General features: G+C 48.2%; 1 protein-coding gene across 1 annotated transcript; it reads left to right on the top strand.

Annotated features, from left to right (window-relative positions):
• Positions 1–7,601: 7,601 nt before the first annotated feature.
• LOC122371084 (extracellular serine/threonine protein CG31145-like) lies at positions 7,602–15,505 on the top strand. The gene is made up of 7 exons (XM_043347174.1): positions 7,602–7,618; positions 8,379–8,522; positions 11,238–11,398; positions 12,156–12,333; positions 12,682–12,777; positions 13,900–14,023; positions 14,355–15,505. Exons 1-7 carry the CDS (start codon positions 7,602–7,604, stop codon positions 14,421–14,423), a joined length of 789 nt encoding a protein of 262 aa, XP_043203109.1. The 3' UTR covers positions 14,424–15,505.
• Positions 15,506–15,671: the final 166 nt, after the last annotated feature.

Here is a 15,671-nt window from a genome sequence, read left to right on the forward strand (position 1 = left end):
ACACAGGTGCCCCACCACCAGCCGAGAAACTTTCCCCAAAACGGTCCCCGTTGCATTGACGTTTAAGGCCCTTAAAGCCCCGTAAACTCGTAAAAAATCCGTGAATTCGCCCTTGTACGGCCAAAAACGGGGCGCTAGGGTAAAAATGGGTATCAATCGAAAGCTCTCGTTTACCCAGACACAGTCCTGCAGGAAAATTCCACTTTTTCCCCATAGGAAAGTTTTTACGGGAAAATCAAAATTTTGGGTCAATGGGGGGTCCCCCCCGATTTCGTTCAAAATCGGCACACAGGTGCCCCACCACCAGCCGAGAAACTTTCCCCAAAACGGTCCCCGTTGCATTGACGTTTAAGGCCCGTAAAGCCCCCTAGACTCGTAAAATATCCGTAAAATCGCCTTTGTACGGACAAAAAAGTGGTGCTATGGTAAAAATGGGTATCAATCGAAATCTCTCGTTTACCCAGACACAGTCCTGCAAGAAAATTCCACTTTTTCCCCATAGGAAAGTTTTTACGGGAAAATCAAAATTTTGGGTCAATGGGGGGTCCCCCCCGATTTCGTTCAAAATCGGCACACAGGTGCCCCACCACCAGCCGAGAAACATTCCCCAAAACGGTCCCCGTTGCATTGACGTTTAAGGCCCTTAAAGCCCCGTAAACTCGTAAAAAATCCGTAAATTCGCCCTTGTACGGCCAAAAACGGGGCGCTAGGGTAAAAATGGGTATCAATCGAAAGCTCTCGTTTACCCAGACACAGTCCTGCAGGAAAATTCCACTTTTTCCCCGTAGGAAAGTTTTGACGGGAAAATCAAAATTTTGGGTCAATGGGGGGGTCCCCCCGATTTCGTTCAAAATCGGCACACAGGTGCCCCACCACCAACCGAGAAACTTTCCCCAAAACGGTCTCCGTTGCATTGACGTTTAAGGCCCGTAAAGCCCCCTAGACTCGTAAAATATCCGTAAAATCGCATTTGTACGGACAAAAAAGTGGTGCTATGGTAAAAATGGGTATCAATCGAAAGCTCTCGTTTACCCAGACACAGTCCTGCAAGAAAATTCCACTTTTTCCCCATAGGAAAGTTTTTACGGGAAAATCAAAATTTTGGGTCAATGGGGGGGTCCCCCCGATTTCGTTCAAAATCGGCACACAGGTGCCCCACCACCAGCCGAGAAACTTTCCCCAAAACGGTCCCCGTTGCATTGACGTTTAAGGCCCGTAAAGCCCCCTAGACTCGTAAAATATCCGTAAAATCGCCTTTGTACGGACAAAAAAGTGGTGCTATGGTAAAAATGGGTATCAATCGAAAGCTCTTGTTTACCCAGATACAGTCCTGCAGGAAAATTTCACTTTTTTTCCCATAGGAAAGTTTTTACGGGAAAATCAAAATTTTGGGTCAATGGGGGGTCCCCCCCGATTTCGTTCAAAATCGGCACACAGGTGCCCCACCACCAGCCGAGAAACTTTCCCCAAAACGGTCCCCGTTGCATTGACGTTTAAGGCCCTTAAAGCCCCATAAACTCGTAAAAAATCCGTAAATTCGCCCTTGTACGGCCAAAAACGGGGCGCTAGGGTAAAAATGGGTATCAATCGAAAGCTCTCGTTTACCCAGACACAGTCCTGCAGGAAAATTTCACTTTTCCCCCATAGGAAAGTTTTTACGGGAAAATCAAAAATTTGGGTCAATGGGGGGTCCCCCCGATTTCGTTCAAAATCGGCACACAGGTGCCCCACCACCAGCCGAGAAACTTTCCCCAAAACGGTCCCCGTTGCATTGACGTTTAAGGCCCGTAAAGCCCCCTAGACTCGTAAAATATCAGTAAAATCACCTTTGTACGGACAAAAAAGTGGTGCTATGGTAAAAATGGGTATCAATCGAAAGCTCTCGTTTACCCAGATACAGTCCTGCAGGAAAATTCCACTTTTTCCCCATAGGAAAGTTTTTACGGGAAAATCAAAATTTCGGGTCAATGGGGGGTCCCCCCGATTTCGTTCAAAATCGGCACACAGGTGCCCCACCACCAGCCGAGAAACTTTCCCCAAAACGGTCTTCGTTGCATTGACGTTTAAGGCCCTTAAAGCCCCGTAAACTCGTAAAAAATCCGTAAATTCGCCCTTGTACGGCCAAAAACGGGGCGCTAGGGTAAAAATGGGTATCAATCGAAAGCTCTCGTTTACCCAGACACAGTCCTGCAGGAAAATTCCACTTTTTCCCCATAGGAAAGTTTTTACGGGAAAATCAAAATTTTGGGTCAATGGGGGGTCCCCCCCGATTTCGTTCAAAATCGGCACACAGGTGCCCCACCACCAGCCGAGAAACTTTCCCCAAAACGGTCCCCGTTGCATTGACGTTTAAGGCCCTTAAAGCCCCGTAAACTCGTAAAAAATCCGTAAATTCGCCCTTGTACGGCCAAAAACGGGGCGCTAGGGTAAAAATGGGTATCAATCGAAAGCTCTCGTTTACCCAGACACAGTCCTGCAGGAAAATTTCACTTTTTCCCCATAGGAAAGTTTTTACGGGAAAATCAAAATTTCGGGTCAATGGGGGGGTCCCCCCGATTTCGTTCAAAATCGGCACACAGGTGCCCCACCACCAGCCGAGAAACTTTCCCCAAAACGGTCCCCGTTGCATTGACGTTTAAGGCCCGTAAAGCCCCCTAGACTCGTAAAATATCCGTAAAATCGCCTTTGTACGGACAAAAAAGTGGTGCTATGGTAAAAATGGGTATCTGGGTAAACGAGAGCTTTCGATTGATACCCATTTTTACCCTAGCGCCCCGTTTTTGGCCGTACAAGGGCGAATTTACGGATTTTTTACGAGTTTACGGGGCTTTAAGGGCCTTAAACGTCAATGCAACGGGGACCGTTTTGGGGAAAGTTTCTCGGCTGGTGGTGGGGCACCTGTGTGCCGATTTTGAACGAAATCGGGGGGGACCCCCCATTGACCCAAAATTTTGATTTTCCCGTACAAACTTTCCTATGAGAAAAAAGTGGAATTTTCCTGCAGGACTGTGTCTGGGTAAACGAGAGCTTTCGATTGATACCCATTTTTACCATAGCACCACTTTTTTGTCCGTACAAAGGCGATTTTACGGATATTTTACGAGTCTAGGGGGCTTTACGGGCCTTAAACGTCAATGCAACGGGGACCGTTTTGGGGAAAGTTTCTTGGCAGGTGGTGGGACACCTGTGTGCCGATTTTGAACGAAATCGGGGGGACCCCCCATTGACCCGAAATTTTGATTTTCCCGTAAAAACTTTCCTATGGAGAAAAAGTGAAATTTTCCTGCAGTACTGTGTCTGGGTAAACGAGAGCTTTCGATTGATACCCATTTTTACCCTAGCGCCCCGTTTTTGGCCGTACAAGGGCGAATTTACGGATTTTTTACGAGTTTACGGGGCTTTAAGGGCCTTAAACGTCAATGCAACGGGGACCGTTTTGGGGAAAGTTTCTCGGCTGGTGGTGGGGCACCTGTGTGCCGATTTTGAACGAAATCGGGGGGGACCCCCCATTGACCCAAAATTTTGATTTTCCCGTAAAAACTTTCCTATGGGAAAAAAGTGGAATTTTCCTGCAGGACTGTGTCTGGGTAAACGAGAGCTTTCGATTGATACCCATTTTTACCATAGCACCACTTTTTTGTCCGTACAAAGGCGATTTTACGGATATTTTACGAGTCTAGGGGGCTTTACGGGCCTTAAACGTCAATGCAACGGGGACCGTTTTGGGGAAAGTTTCTCGGCTGGTGGTGGGGCACCTGTGTGCCGATTTTGAACGAAATCGGGGGGGACCCCCCATTGACCCAAAATTTTGATTTTCCCGTACAAACTTTCCTATGGGGAAAAAGTGAAATTTTACTGCAGGACTGTGTCTGGGTAAACGAGAGCTTTCGATTGATACCCATTTTTACCATAGCACCACTTTTTTGTCCGTACAAAGGCGATTTTACGGATATTTTACGAGTCTAGGGGGCTTTACGGGCCTTAAACGTCAATGCAACGGGGACCGTTTTGGGGAAAGTTTCTCGGCTGGTGGTGGGGCACCTGTGTGCCGATTTTGAACGAAATCGGGGGGGACCCCCCATTGACCCAAAATTTTGATTTTCCCGTACAAACTTTCCTATGGGGAAAAAGTGAAATTTTCCTGCAGGACTGTGTCTGGGTAAACGACAGCTTTCGATTGATACCCATTTTTACCATAGCACCACTTTTTTGTCCGTACAAAGGCGATTTTACGGATATTTTACGAGTCTAGGGGGCTTTACGGGCCTTAAACGTCAATGCAACGGGGACCGTTTTGGGGAAAGTTTCTCGGCTGGTGGTGGGGCACCTGTGTGCCGATTTTGAACGAAATCGGGGGGGACCCCCCATTGACCCAAAATTTTGATTTTCCCGTACAAACTTTCCTATGGGGAAAAAGTGAAATTTTCCTGCAGGACTGTGTCTGGGTAAACGAGAGCTTTCGATTGATACCCATTTTTACCATAGCACCACTTTTTTGTCCGTACAAAGGCGATTTTACGGATATTTTACGAGTCTAGGGGGCTTTACGGGCCTTAAACGTCAATGCAACGGGGACCGTTTTGGGGAAAGTTTCTCGGCTGGTGGTGGGGCACCTGTGTGCCGATTTTGAACGAAATCGGGGGGGACCCCCCATTGACCCAAAATTTTGATTTTCCCGTACAAACTTTCCTATGGGGAAAAAGTGAAATTTTCCTGCAGGACTGTGTCTGGGTAAACGAGAGCTTTCGATTGATACCCATTTTTACCATAGCACCACTTTTTTGTCCGTACAAAGGCGATTTTACGGATATTTTAAGAGTCTAGGGGGCTTTACGGGCCTTAAACGTCAATGCAACGGGGACCGTTTTGGGGAAAGTTTCTCGGCTGGTGGTGGGGCACCTGTGTGCCGATTTTGAACGAAATCGGGGGGGACCCCCCATTGACCCAAAATTTTGATTTTCCCGTACAAACTTTCCTATGGGGAAAAAGTGAAATTTTCCTGCAGGACTGTGTCTGGGTAAACGAGAGCTTTCGATTGATACCCATTTTTACCATAGCACCACTTTTTTGTCCGTACAAAGGCGATTTTACGGATATTTTACGAGTCTAGGGGGCTTTACGGGCCTTAAACGTCAATGCAACGGGGACCGTTTTGGGGAAAGTTTCTCGGCTAGTGGTGGGGCACCTGTGTGCCGATTTTGAACGAAATCGGGGGGGACCCCCCATTGACCCAAAATTTTGATTTTCCCGTACAAACTTTCCTATGGGGAAAAAGTGAAATTTTCCTGCAGGACTGTGTCTGGGTAAACGAGAGCTTTCGATTGATACCCATTTTTACCATAGCACCACTTTTTTGTCCGTACAAAGGCGATTTTACGGATATTTTACGAGTCTAGGGGGCTTTACGGGCCTTAAACGTCAATGCAACGGGGACCGTTTTGGGGAAAGTTTCTCGGCTGGTGGTGGGGCACCTGTGTGCCGATTTTGAACGAAATCGGGGGGGACCCCCCATTGACCCAAAATTTTGATTTTCCCGTACAAACTTTCCTATGGGGAAAAAGTGAAATTTTCCTGCAGGACTGTGTCTGGGTAAACGAGAGCTTTCGATTGATACCCATTTTTACCATAGCACCACTTTTTTGTCCGTACAAAGGCGATTTTACGGATATTTTAAGAGTCTAGGGGGCTTTACGGGCCTTAAACGTCAATGCAACGGGGACCGTTTTGGGGAAAGTTTCTCGGCTGGTGGTGGGGCACCTGTGTGCCGATTTTGAACGAAATCGGGGGGGACCCCCCATTGACCCAAAATTTTGATTTTCCCGTACAAACTTTCCTATGGGGAAAAAGTGAAATTTTCCTGCAGGACTGTGTCTGGGTAAACGAGAGCTTTCGATTGATACCCATTTTTACCATAGCACCACTTTTTTGTCCGTACAAAGGCGATTTTACGGATATTTTACGAGTCTAGGGGGCTTTACGGGCCTTAAACGTCAATGCAACGGGGACCGTTTTGGGGAAAGTTTCTCGGCTGGTGGTGGGGCACCTGTGTGCCGATTTTGAACGAAATCGGGGGGGACCCCCCATTGACCCAAAATTTTGATTTTCCCGTACAAACTTTCCTATGGGGAAAAAGTGAAATTTTCCTGCAGGACTGTGTCTGGGTAAACGAGAGCTTTCGATTGATACCCATTTTTACCATAGCACCACTTTTTTGTCCGTACAAAGGCGATTTTACGGATATTTTACGAGTCTAGGGGGCTTTACGGGCCTTAAACGTCAATGCAACGGGGACCGTTTTGGGGAAAGTTTCTCGGCTGGTGGTGGGGCACCTGTGTGCCGATTTTGAACGAAATCGGGGGGGACCCCCCATTGACCCAAAATTTTGATTTTCCCGTACAAACTTTCCTATGGGGAAAAAGTGAAATTTTCCTGCAGGACTGTGTCTGGGTAAACGAGAGCTTTCGATTGATACCCATTTTTACCATAGCACCACTTTTTTGTCCGTACAAAGGCGATTTTACGGATATTTTACGAGTCTAGGGGGCTTTACGGGCCTTAAACGTCAATGCAACGGGGACCGTTTTGGGGAAAGTTTCTCGGCTGGTGGTGGGGCACCTGTGTGCCGATTTTGAACGAAATCGGGGGGGACCCCCCATTGACCCAAAATTTTGATTTTCCCGTACAAACTTTCCTATGGGGAAAAAGTGAAATTTTCCTGCAGGACTGTGTCTGGGTAAACGAGAGCTTTCGATTGATACCCATTTTTACCATAGCACCACTTTTTTGTCCGTACAAAGGCGATTTTACGGATATTTTACGAGTCTAGGGGGCTTTACGGGCCTTAAACGTCAATGCAACGGGGACCGTTTTGGGGAAAGTTTCTCGGCTGGTGGTGGGGCACCTGTGTGCCGATTTTGAACGAAATCGGGGGGGACCCCCCATTGACCCAAAATTTTGATTTTCCCGTACAAACTTTCCTATGGGGAAAAAGTGAAATTTTCCTGCAGGACTGTGTCTGGGTAAACGAGAGCTTTCGATTGATACCCATTTTTACCATAGCACCACTTTTTTGTCCGTACAAAGGCGATTTTACGGATATTTTACGAGTCTAGGGGGCTTTACGGGCCTTAAACGTCAATGCAACGGGGACCGTTTTGGGGAAAGTTTCTCGGCTGGTGGTGGGGCACCTGTGTGCCGATTTTGAACGAAATCGGGGGGGACCCCCCATTGACCCAAAATTTTGATTTTCCCGTACAAACTTTCCTATGGGGAAAAAGTGAAATTTTACTGCAGGACTGTGTCTGGGTAAACGAGAGCTTTCGATTGATACCCATTTTTACCTCCTTGTGACGTCATTTCTAGGGGAAAACGGGTCATAAAGGTTTCCCTCTACCGGGGCCTTTTTTCCCCCTACCGAATCTGTGCTGTGCTGAACCTGTGCTGAATCTGTGCCAACTTCCGTTACATCAATTTTTCCGTGATTGCGTTATTGTGTTAGCTACGGTTCCTGCAGACCATAGGCTGAGAGAGCATTACATGAGGCGAGCGATGAACAACTGAACAGCATTACTCCACCCAACTTTATGTCTTGATAGCGCGACATGCCTTGGCTAAATAGGTATGTAATTTGCAAGGTTAGACATAATTTGCAAGGTTAGGTACGATTATAAATCGAGGCATTCAGTCAGTTAAATGCCGAGATTATACTGTGGTAAGAATATTTTACATTGAACCATCGTCAATCTATTCCATCTTGTAACATATACGACCGCATAATAATTTGTAATTCCTCCCTACCCTAGAGACCCCTCGCCCCTTACTCCAGTCCCTTGCATTCCCACCCAACCGTTAGGCGGCACGGGCGGACATCGATAGCAGCGCCTCTATCGGTCACTAGGGAAAGCTTGGCTGTAGGGGACGAAATACCGGCTGAGTTGTCACATGTTGAATAAGTTTATAGACATCCGTCTTGTGAAAAAGTTGAACTTTTGCCTTCAATATTTCTACAGGCAATTTTAGAAGTGTCTTCACATACCTAGATTACAAAACCATTTAGATTATTGTATTCACTTCAAGCCTTTCCTATTGTTCTTGACGATGATGCGGGAACTATTTCTAATTAGTGTCTCTAGCTTAGTAAAAGAACATATTATGCAAACGATGAAAAAAGCATAAATGGAAGATTTTATATGCAATTTTCTCTAACAATTGATGGTAAATTATCTACATATCAAGGAAAAGATGCATGCTAACTGATAATTTAAAGTTCCTGGGGCCAGTTGTTCTCCTCTTTTCTTTCGTCGCCCCAATGGCCGCGAATACACTTGTGATAACGCCTATCGCTCTACCTACTGACGAGTACGCCCATTGTGCCCCAGGATACTGGGGTTCCGTCGCGCGCCTCCTGTGATCGGGCGTCTGATGAATATTACCACCGATCTGTACGCCAAGGCCACGGGCAAGCTGCTCAAGACGTTCTTCATCTCGCCCGCGGATAACCTGTGCTTCCACGGAAAATGCAGGTTAGTTAACTCGTCGGAAACGGAGGTCTGTATCCGAGAAATACCTTACCAACGCGCTACGTCGTAAAGAATGACGCAAAATACTCGCCGGTTCCTTTACTATTTTTATCTTAATTTGACCATAGATACAACCCACAGTACTAAACGACAATTTGTTATTATTGTCAATGAACCCATTCCAAGAAATGCATAGATACCGACATCAATGGCGAAATTGCATAAAAACAATTATGTCCGGGACTTGACGACAGCCTAGATTCAGCAGTTCCTGTCAGTTCCTATTCACGCTAACTGGTCGTCGCTGGGACCACTATACAGTATAGGTACATTTCTTCTGTCATAAATGGAAAATAGCGGTGTTGATTAGAGGAACTCTTCAGGAAATGAGGTGAGTCACTCCGTTCGCCGGCAGTGCCGATCAACTACGGTTGTCGAGCCACTCGAAAACAGGCTGCGTCCGGTGCCGAATGAACAATCTCCCCGAACGGCCCATTGCAATGGGCCACAGCAGAATGCAGTGGAGCATGGGGGAGGAAGCGTTCCTTTGGAGCCATACGTTGCTGTCGGCAGTATTGGGAATGATCGATTTTTTACATTACATTTATTAAATTTCGTTCATGTACGCATATGCAAACACATATCAATCATGTATCACATGTCACTCCTGAACCGCACAACGCAACAAAGGCTCAAACCTCTAGACTCTAGTGGAAGCACCACGGGATCCTGCCCCGCCCCGAGAATGGTAGATTTGTCATTTGATATCTTTATCAAAAAGCGTGCGAGTACTTTGTTGGTAGCACCTATCGAGCTCTGTTTTGTGCAAGCATTTCACGCACGCTTGCAGATCACGGTCGCTAAGCCCCAGCCATAGCTGCACTGGCTGCACTATCTTATTCACACAAGCTGTAATGATAAAGCCAGAGGCGCCAGATGACTGTCTCAAGGACGAGCCGATCCGTTTAAGTTTAAGTTTTGTTGGGTTAGGCCCTTTCGGTCCAATGGGACCATTTCAGAGCCGGGAGGATGATAGGATATAGGGGGAGACATTGGTCTGGGTAGGCACCCTAGTGAGTCGCCGGGGCTGAGCCCGTCCAGAGGACAGGCCACCCATCCCCAAGGCACTCACTGCACCCGGCTACGGGGTGCGCTCCCTCGGGAGCAGCGGTGCCGCTCCAAGGGAGCAGCCCGCATGAGATAAAGTTGCCTGTCCAGCCCGGAGGGGGGTTGCGGCGTGGAGGAGAAGGATTTCAGTATCCTGAGGATAGAAGCACGGAACGGTGTGTGCCGATCCTTAGACCACACACACATTAAACGCATAAGGATGTGGTCTAAGGAGCCGATCCTTAGACAACATCCTTATGCGTTTCATGTGCGAGTCTCTCGAGTGTGGTGGCCGCCTATCAGATGTGGCAAGGTTCAGTATGGCGTATCGCAATGACTCCCGGACGTAGGTCTAGACACCAGATAGCTACCGCCCACACCGATATTGTACGGCGTTTAGTGAAGTACTTGACACCCGCGCCGTAGGTCACAAGCGGAAAAGGAAAATGAACACTAATTCAAAGTGGTCTGTCTAAAAAACCGGTCCCAAGAATACAGTAACATTAGCCGACGAATTACCGGTCCAGTCGAACACACTCGTATGTTTTCCGTCCTAGCTGGGGCTGTGGGCGTCAAAAGGACCATTCTGGGGGCTCAGGAGCATTGGTCAACCAGTTATCGATCCCGCGGGACACAACATCAGTGGGGGACGGGGAACTGAACCAAACGCCGGGAACGCAAGCGACAATAATCGTTATAACATCCGCCCCAGGGGACGCATGCAAGGTCCCCACGAGGTCGATTTGGGTGTGTAATGTATATGTGCAATGTGGCTGGTGTATGGCCCATACAGGAGAGCCCGCACCCGCGACAGTTCACACTTGGATTTGTGCCACGTTTATCAATTTGATACAACTGGGCGAATGGCTATTACGACTGCACTGTGCAATCCGTGACAGATTGGAACAGGGTGAGGAGAGGACAGGGTAGAACGGAAAAAGGGAGGTGCAATGTGCATGCCATTAGTAGGGTGACGGGTGTCACACCAAAGTTCCACCGGATGGGAGGGTACACACGAACCGTTGAAAGCCATGGCCAATCAGATCAGTTGACATGACATTGCGCTTTGTGCTTGGTTCCGTGACTGCTGCTGCAGGATTCACGCTTGGTGAACTAGTGCAAATTACACAAAGGAAATTTTTGCTGTCACTCTTCATAATCTGGCGCCCTCCCTGATTTTCAGACGTATTTTCCCGTGCGACCCCTTTCATCAAGTTGCTAATTAGTAAGCACTACGATGCAGACCATATCATTTGGGGGAGGGGGCTCCCCCTGTATCCGCTCCACTCTCCATAGCTCCCTTCTTCCGCATTCCCTAGTTACTTCTGTGGCACGACCTATCCCATCTAGCCCCTCGCCTAAATATCCCCCTAATCACCACCTGCGAGCTGAACCCTTCCTTCGCTTCCCCTCAGCCACTACTACACGACACGGACCACCCATCTGCCCTCCTTATTCCCCCATTTTTTTTATCAGTTACGACCGTTAGCTGACCCCTTCCCGCGTTTCCCCTAAGTTACTACTTCGACACGGGCCACGCCAGCTAGTCTCTCACAAACGTCTCTTCAATCCCTATTTATTGTGATCTGACCTCCTTCATCTTCCCCACAGTTACTACTGTGACACGGGCCACGCGATCTGCGGGAACCCGGACATGCTGGAGGGCAGCTTCGCCGCGCTGCTGCCGCACTCGGACGACGCCGAACGAAAGACGTGGAGGCATCCGTGGAAGAGGGCCTACCACAAGCGCAGGAAAGCAACGTGGGAGGAGGGTGAGTGAGAGCGCTAAGTTACCTGATGTAAATACCAACCCTAACGAACCTTGAATCACAAGCTAGGAAGGTATCAAGCAGCATTGCTCGCCAGTACACCACGCCTTTTGCTTGGGCGACTGTGATGCATACGGTGGCACGCAGAGCGAGTTTGTTTGGCAAGATTGCACGGTTCATGCCGCTGAATAACGTTACTACGCCTTTTGGTGACGGAGTGACAAGCGCATACATGACATGGCCCGCTGGGAGTGTGTTCTCCATAGATGCTGACACGATACTGCTGCTGACAGCCACGTCGCGAGTGCTTGAAGTGGAGGAAATGCGTAGCATCGACGATGTCCATAGTCACAAAATAATTGTCACCGAAAGTGTCTCAGTTTGCCCAGCAGCCTTTTCATTCCATTAGCCGCGAGTCTTCTGCTAGGATTGCCTTAGCCCTCCTACATATAACACACATCAAGAAAGTCACCTATTTAGCGGAATATAGCCCGTGGCGCTCAAATTTAATCTCTCGCAGAAAGCTTAGCAGACTCAATTCCACTATCTGGTGCGACCTTCTACTCGTAAGCAGGACGACAGTTGTCAGCACATCTCAACTGTATTGCGTTGTTCCCTGACAGGAAGTGATTATTGACAATTGTAGATACAATCAAACGCAGGCGGCATAACACTGCGACGCAGGCGGATTGTCTATTCTTGCTCGCACGTCAGTACGACCTAAGACACCTATAAACGTCGTTACGTCCTCTATCGTCAGACGAGAACTACTGCGAAATGGTGCAAGAGATTCCTCCGTACGACAAGGGCCGACGTCTGTACGACATTATGGACATGGCCGTGCTGGACTTCCTGATGGGAAACATGGACAGACACCACTACGAGACGTTCGAGATCTTCGGGAACGAGACATTCCTGCTGCATCTCGATCATGGCAGGTGGGTCAGCTTGTAAGGAGAGAAACGGTGGTACGCGAGGTTGAGTTGCGGTCAGTGCAAGAATACCTGGCAGGTTTGCAAGCTCAAGATTTCCCGGAGGGGTTTCCACGGTCATTCATGCTTCCTCCGCTTCGGAAATACGTAACAATTTCCTATTTCGGAAAAACAAAACATTTTCCTAGTGCAACTATGTAATTATATAAGTGCAGTATAGGTTCTTAGATGTTCTTCAACACACTAATCGGAAACACCGGCAGTAATAATTCGACATCATTTTGCAGTGATAAGGGATCCGGCTTTGCGCCCAACGTGCTTCCTCAAACGGTAACCATACTTGCTGGTCCACAGAGGGTTCGGGAAGTCGCAGAAAGACGAGCTGAGCATCCTGGCGCCACTCTACCAGTGCTGCCTCATCAGGGCGTCAACGCTGCGGACGCTCTACGGGTGAGTGTACCATCCGTCAGCTCCGCTAAGCAATCCTCATACCCTCCTCCGGACTCCTAAATAATTCAGTTATCAATCATCTTCGAGTTCCTTGCTCCGTACACAGGCTTTCCCACATTCATATCTAGTCCTAGCCTCACCCGGATCCCTTTTTCAATCTCCAGTGTCTAATCCCCTTGTCCCTGATACTTCTTGTCATCACGGCCCATGCTTATTGCTTAGCCTCCTTCATTTCTCAATAGCTAATTACTCTTGGCCCCTTTCCCAAAGCCCACCTATTCCATGCCTTCATTTCACTCAGCTCTTCTCTTCAAGTTTTCTACAGTCTCCCTCAGGCCCGCCGTCATCAAATACCAACGGACACACACATTATATAAAGTTATCCTACATATTAGTGGAAGTTGGCACGGTGACCAGGCGTAATAACTCGCAACTCAATTTGTCCGAGGAGTGAGGAATGCCATCATTCGACCCAACTGTACCGGCTCTCGCGCGTGCCTCGTCCAATTGGATATAGATCAGACTCAGCGGCAACAAAACGCCGCCAGATCAGACATAATTGTGGCGAAAATGGCCCGTAGATCGTTCTTACTTATTCGCGCGACTGCCCTGGATTGGATAGAAATCGAGGCTTTGATCAGGCGGAGATGAGTTACGGCTGTCAGAAGGCCGGCCTGCATCGAATGGGAAGGAGTCTAACGGACGGACGTTTCGAGAGCATTTAAAATGGTTGGTGGTTGGAGGTTTTGAGGTAAATCTAGGAGGCACGTTCTTGACCTGTAACTAGATGAGATGAAGTTACCCACACCTAATTACCACCCATATTGCTCAAACGAAACATATTTTTATTCATTCATTTCACCGGGTTCATCCGTAATTTCAATTCGTCCACACACTCCAGATCCACGAGTCATTTCCAGCTATCCCATAGGCGTGAAATATATCGTATCGTACTCGCATTTCAACCGATCCCCGCGTTTCATCTCGCACGTATCGAACCAGCACGTGATCCGCATTCCTCGGATCTTCCACATCTCAATCACACCTCATGGCAACATATCGTCTGTCTAGATCCGTGTCTAGCCCGCACCTCACATGATGCATCACGTGACCTGTTTCCAGGTACCACACGGGCCGTAAGCTGTCGGACAGGCTACGAGAGTCACTGTCACGTGACCCACTAGCGCCCATTCTATTGGAGAAGCATCTGGTGGCAGTGGATAGGAGAGTTGGCATAATACTGCAGGTAAACTAAACGTCGTGACGCAAAGACGGGTCGAGCTTGTGGATCGGTTAGGTTACTGAATGCATATCGTTCTAGGTCACGTCATGTTAGGGAGATTATTTTAGGTCACGTCAAGGGAGATGCCAGTGAACACAAGTCAAGAAAAATGTTGTGTGGGGTTTCATGAGATGAGCTGGTCGTGCTTGGTCGTGTAACATGCTAATGGTCAAGTCAAGAGAGGGTTAAAGACGTTGACGGTGAATGGGTATGAGTAGGAGGCATCATGGTGCTAGCCGTCGGCTGACCACTCAACCAAAGCTCGCTGATTGACCGACTGTCGCTGTGTTTTCAGGTGGTGCAGAAGTGTCTGGACGCCAACGATGTAGCCGATACGGTGATCTATAACGACTTGCTAGTCTGAAGTCACCATTAAGTCGAATAAGAGAGTCCTTAGGAGTTTGGTTGGGCCTTGGACGGTCCTCAGGCAGGGCCTGGAATTGGGTGGATGTCTTATCAGGAGTTTTTTTTTTAGGCCAGATCTGTGACCTTGAGCCAGGTCTGAAATGGTATTCATGTCGAGTCAATCAGCCCTGTGGATTGTGGAATGTATGGGTTCCATGTGAAGTCAAGAACTAGCCGAGGGCTGGTCCCCAGGCCAAGTCAGGTACCGGTCTAAGCCTAAACTTGAGACGTTGCCCAGGTTTAATCATGGACCGACTTCAGGTCAAGTCAAGCTCAGGCCGAAAGAATCGTAGTCAGGACCAAGCTCCCTCTTGTCTATCGTCCGTGCGGGCACGCTTTGGTGTTATTACGACCCCTCCTTGTTGGGCTGTTTGCAGATGTACCCGTTTGTATGTTTGTCTGCTCGTCGGGTGCGTGTGTTCAATGGGTCAGTAGGTATGTTTGCTGTTCATGCCAGGTGTGATGTGTAAAGGTGTGTCGCATTCTGGGAAAGCAGTGTGTCCACTACTGGATTATAGGACAGTACTGGCGCTTTCGTATCGGTACAGAGGCATTTCGGGACCAGGTAGGATCTTGGAATAAGCGCTACCAGTCAATGAAACGCCAGCATAGCCAAGTGTAGTCAGCGAGGCTTCGTCTCGGATACTATAGAGACTGTCTAGGGGGTAGTTCTGGTGAGGCTCACCACTTCTAGGGGCCAGGGTCGCCGCGTATCGGTCTTTCAGGAGGCTCGGTCACTGTCCCGCTGATCGAGCGATGTGGGACGCTGGCATATGCGGAGCTCCCGCTAAGCATATCGCGACGGGGGCCAATGTGGGTCGATGGTTCGGCTATGGACGTGATGTGCTGTACGATTTTAGAAGCATCGCCGACAGTGAAGTGATCGGTGAGGTTGTCACTGCTGCTATTCTGTGACCGCTCATAACCAGAGCTGCCATAACACTGTTACCATTCAATATCGGTAGTTCATACGGTTTAGAATTACGAGCTGAAAACTAGAAACCTATGAGCGGTTTAGCTCACCAGCGACAATATTTAAAGGGACCCTCCCACCTTCAAAAAAGTTAATGAATTGGCATGAAAGTGATGTCCCTTGGTTCAGAAAGAGCGAAAACGAATATCTACCAAATTTCACCGAAAAATATTCACTGGTTTTCAAGATATTAGGCTTTTACTTTTGTTTACTTTTTGGGATCTCCCCTGTTAC

The sequence above is a fragment of the Amphibalanus amphitrite genome, unplaced genomic scaffold, assembly GCF_019059575.1.
Source record: "Amphibalanus amphitrite isolate SeventyFive unplaced genomic scaffold, NRLGWU_Aamphi_draft 001202F_arrow, whole genome shotgun sequence".
Lineage (NCBI taxonomy): Eukaryota > Metazoa > Arthropoda > Thecostraca > Balanomorpha > Balanidae > Amphibalanus > Amphibalanus amphitrite.

Excerpts from the sequence above, each read along its gene's own strand:
- LOC122371084 (XM_043347174.1), top strand. Across the intron at positions 12,334-12,681 it reads CTGCATCTCGATCATGGCAG|AGGGTTCGGGAAGTCGCAGA; the intron begins GTGGGTCAGCTT and ends GCTGGTCCACAG. Across the intron at positions 14,024-14,354 it reads GAGTTGGCATAATACTGCAG|GTGGTGCAGAAGTGTCTGGA; the intron begins GTAAACTAAACG and ends CTGTGTTTTCAG.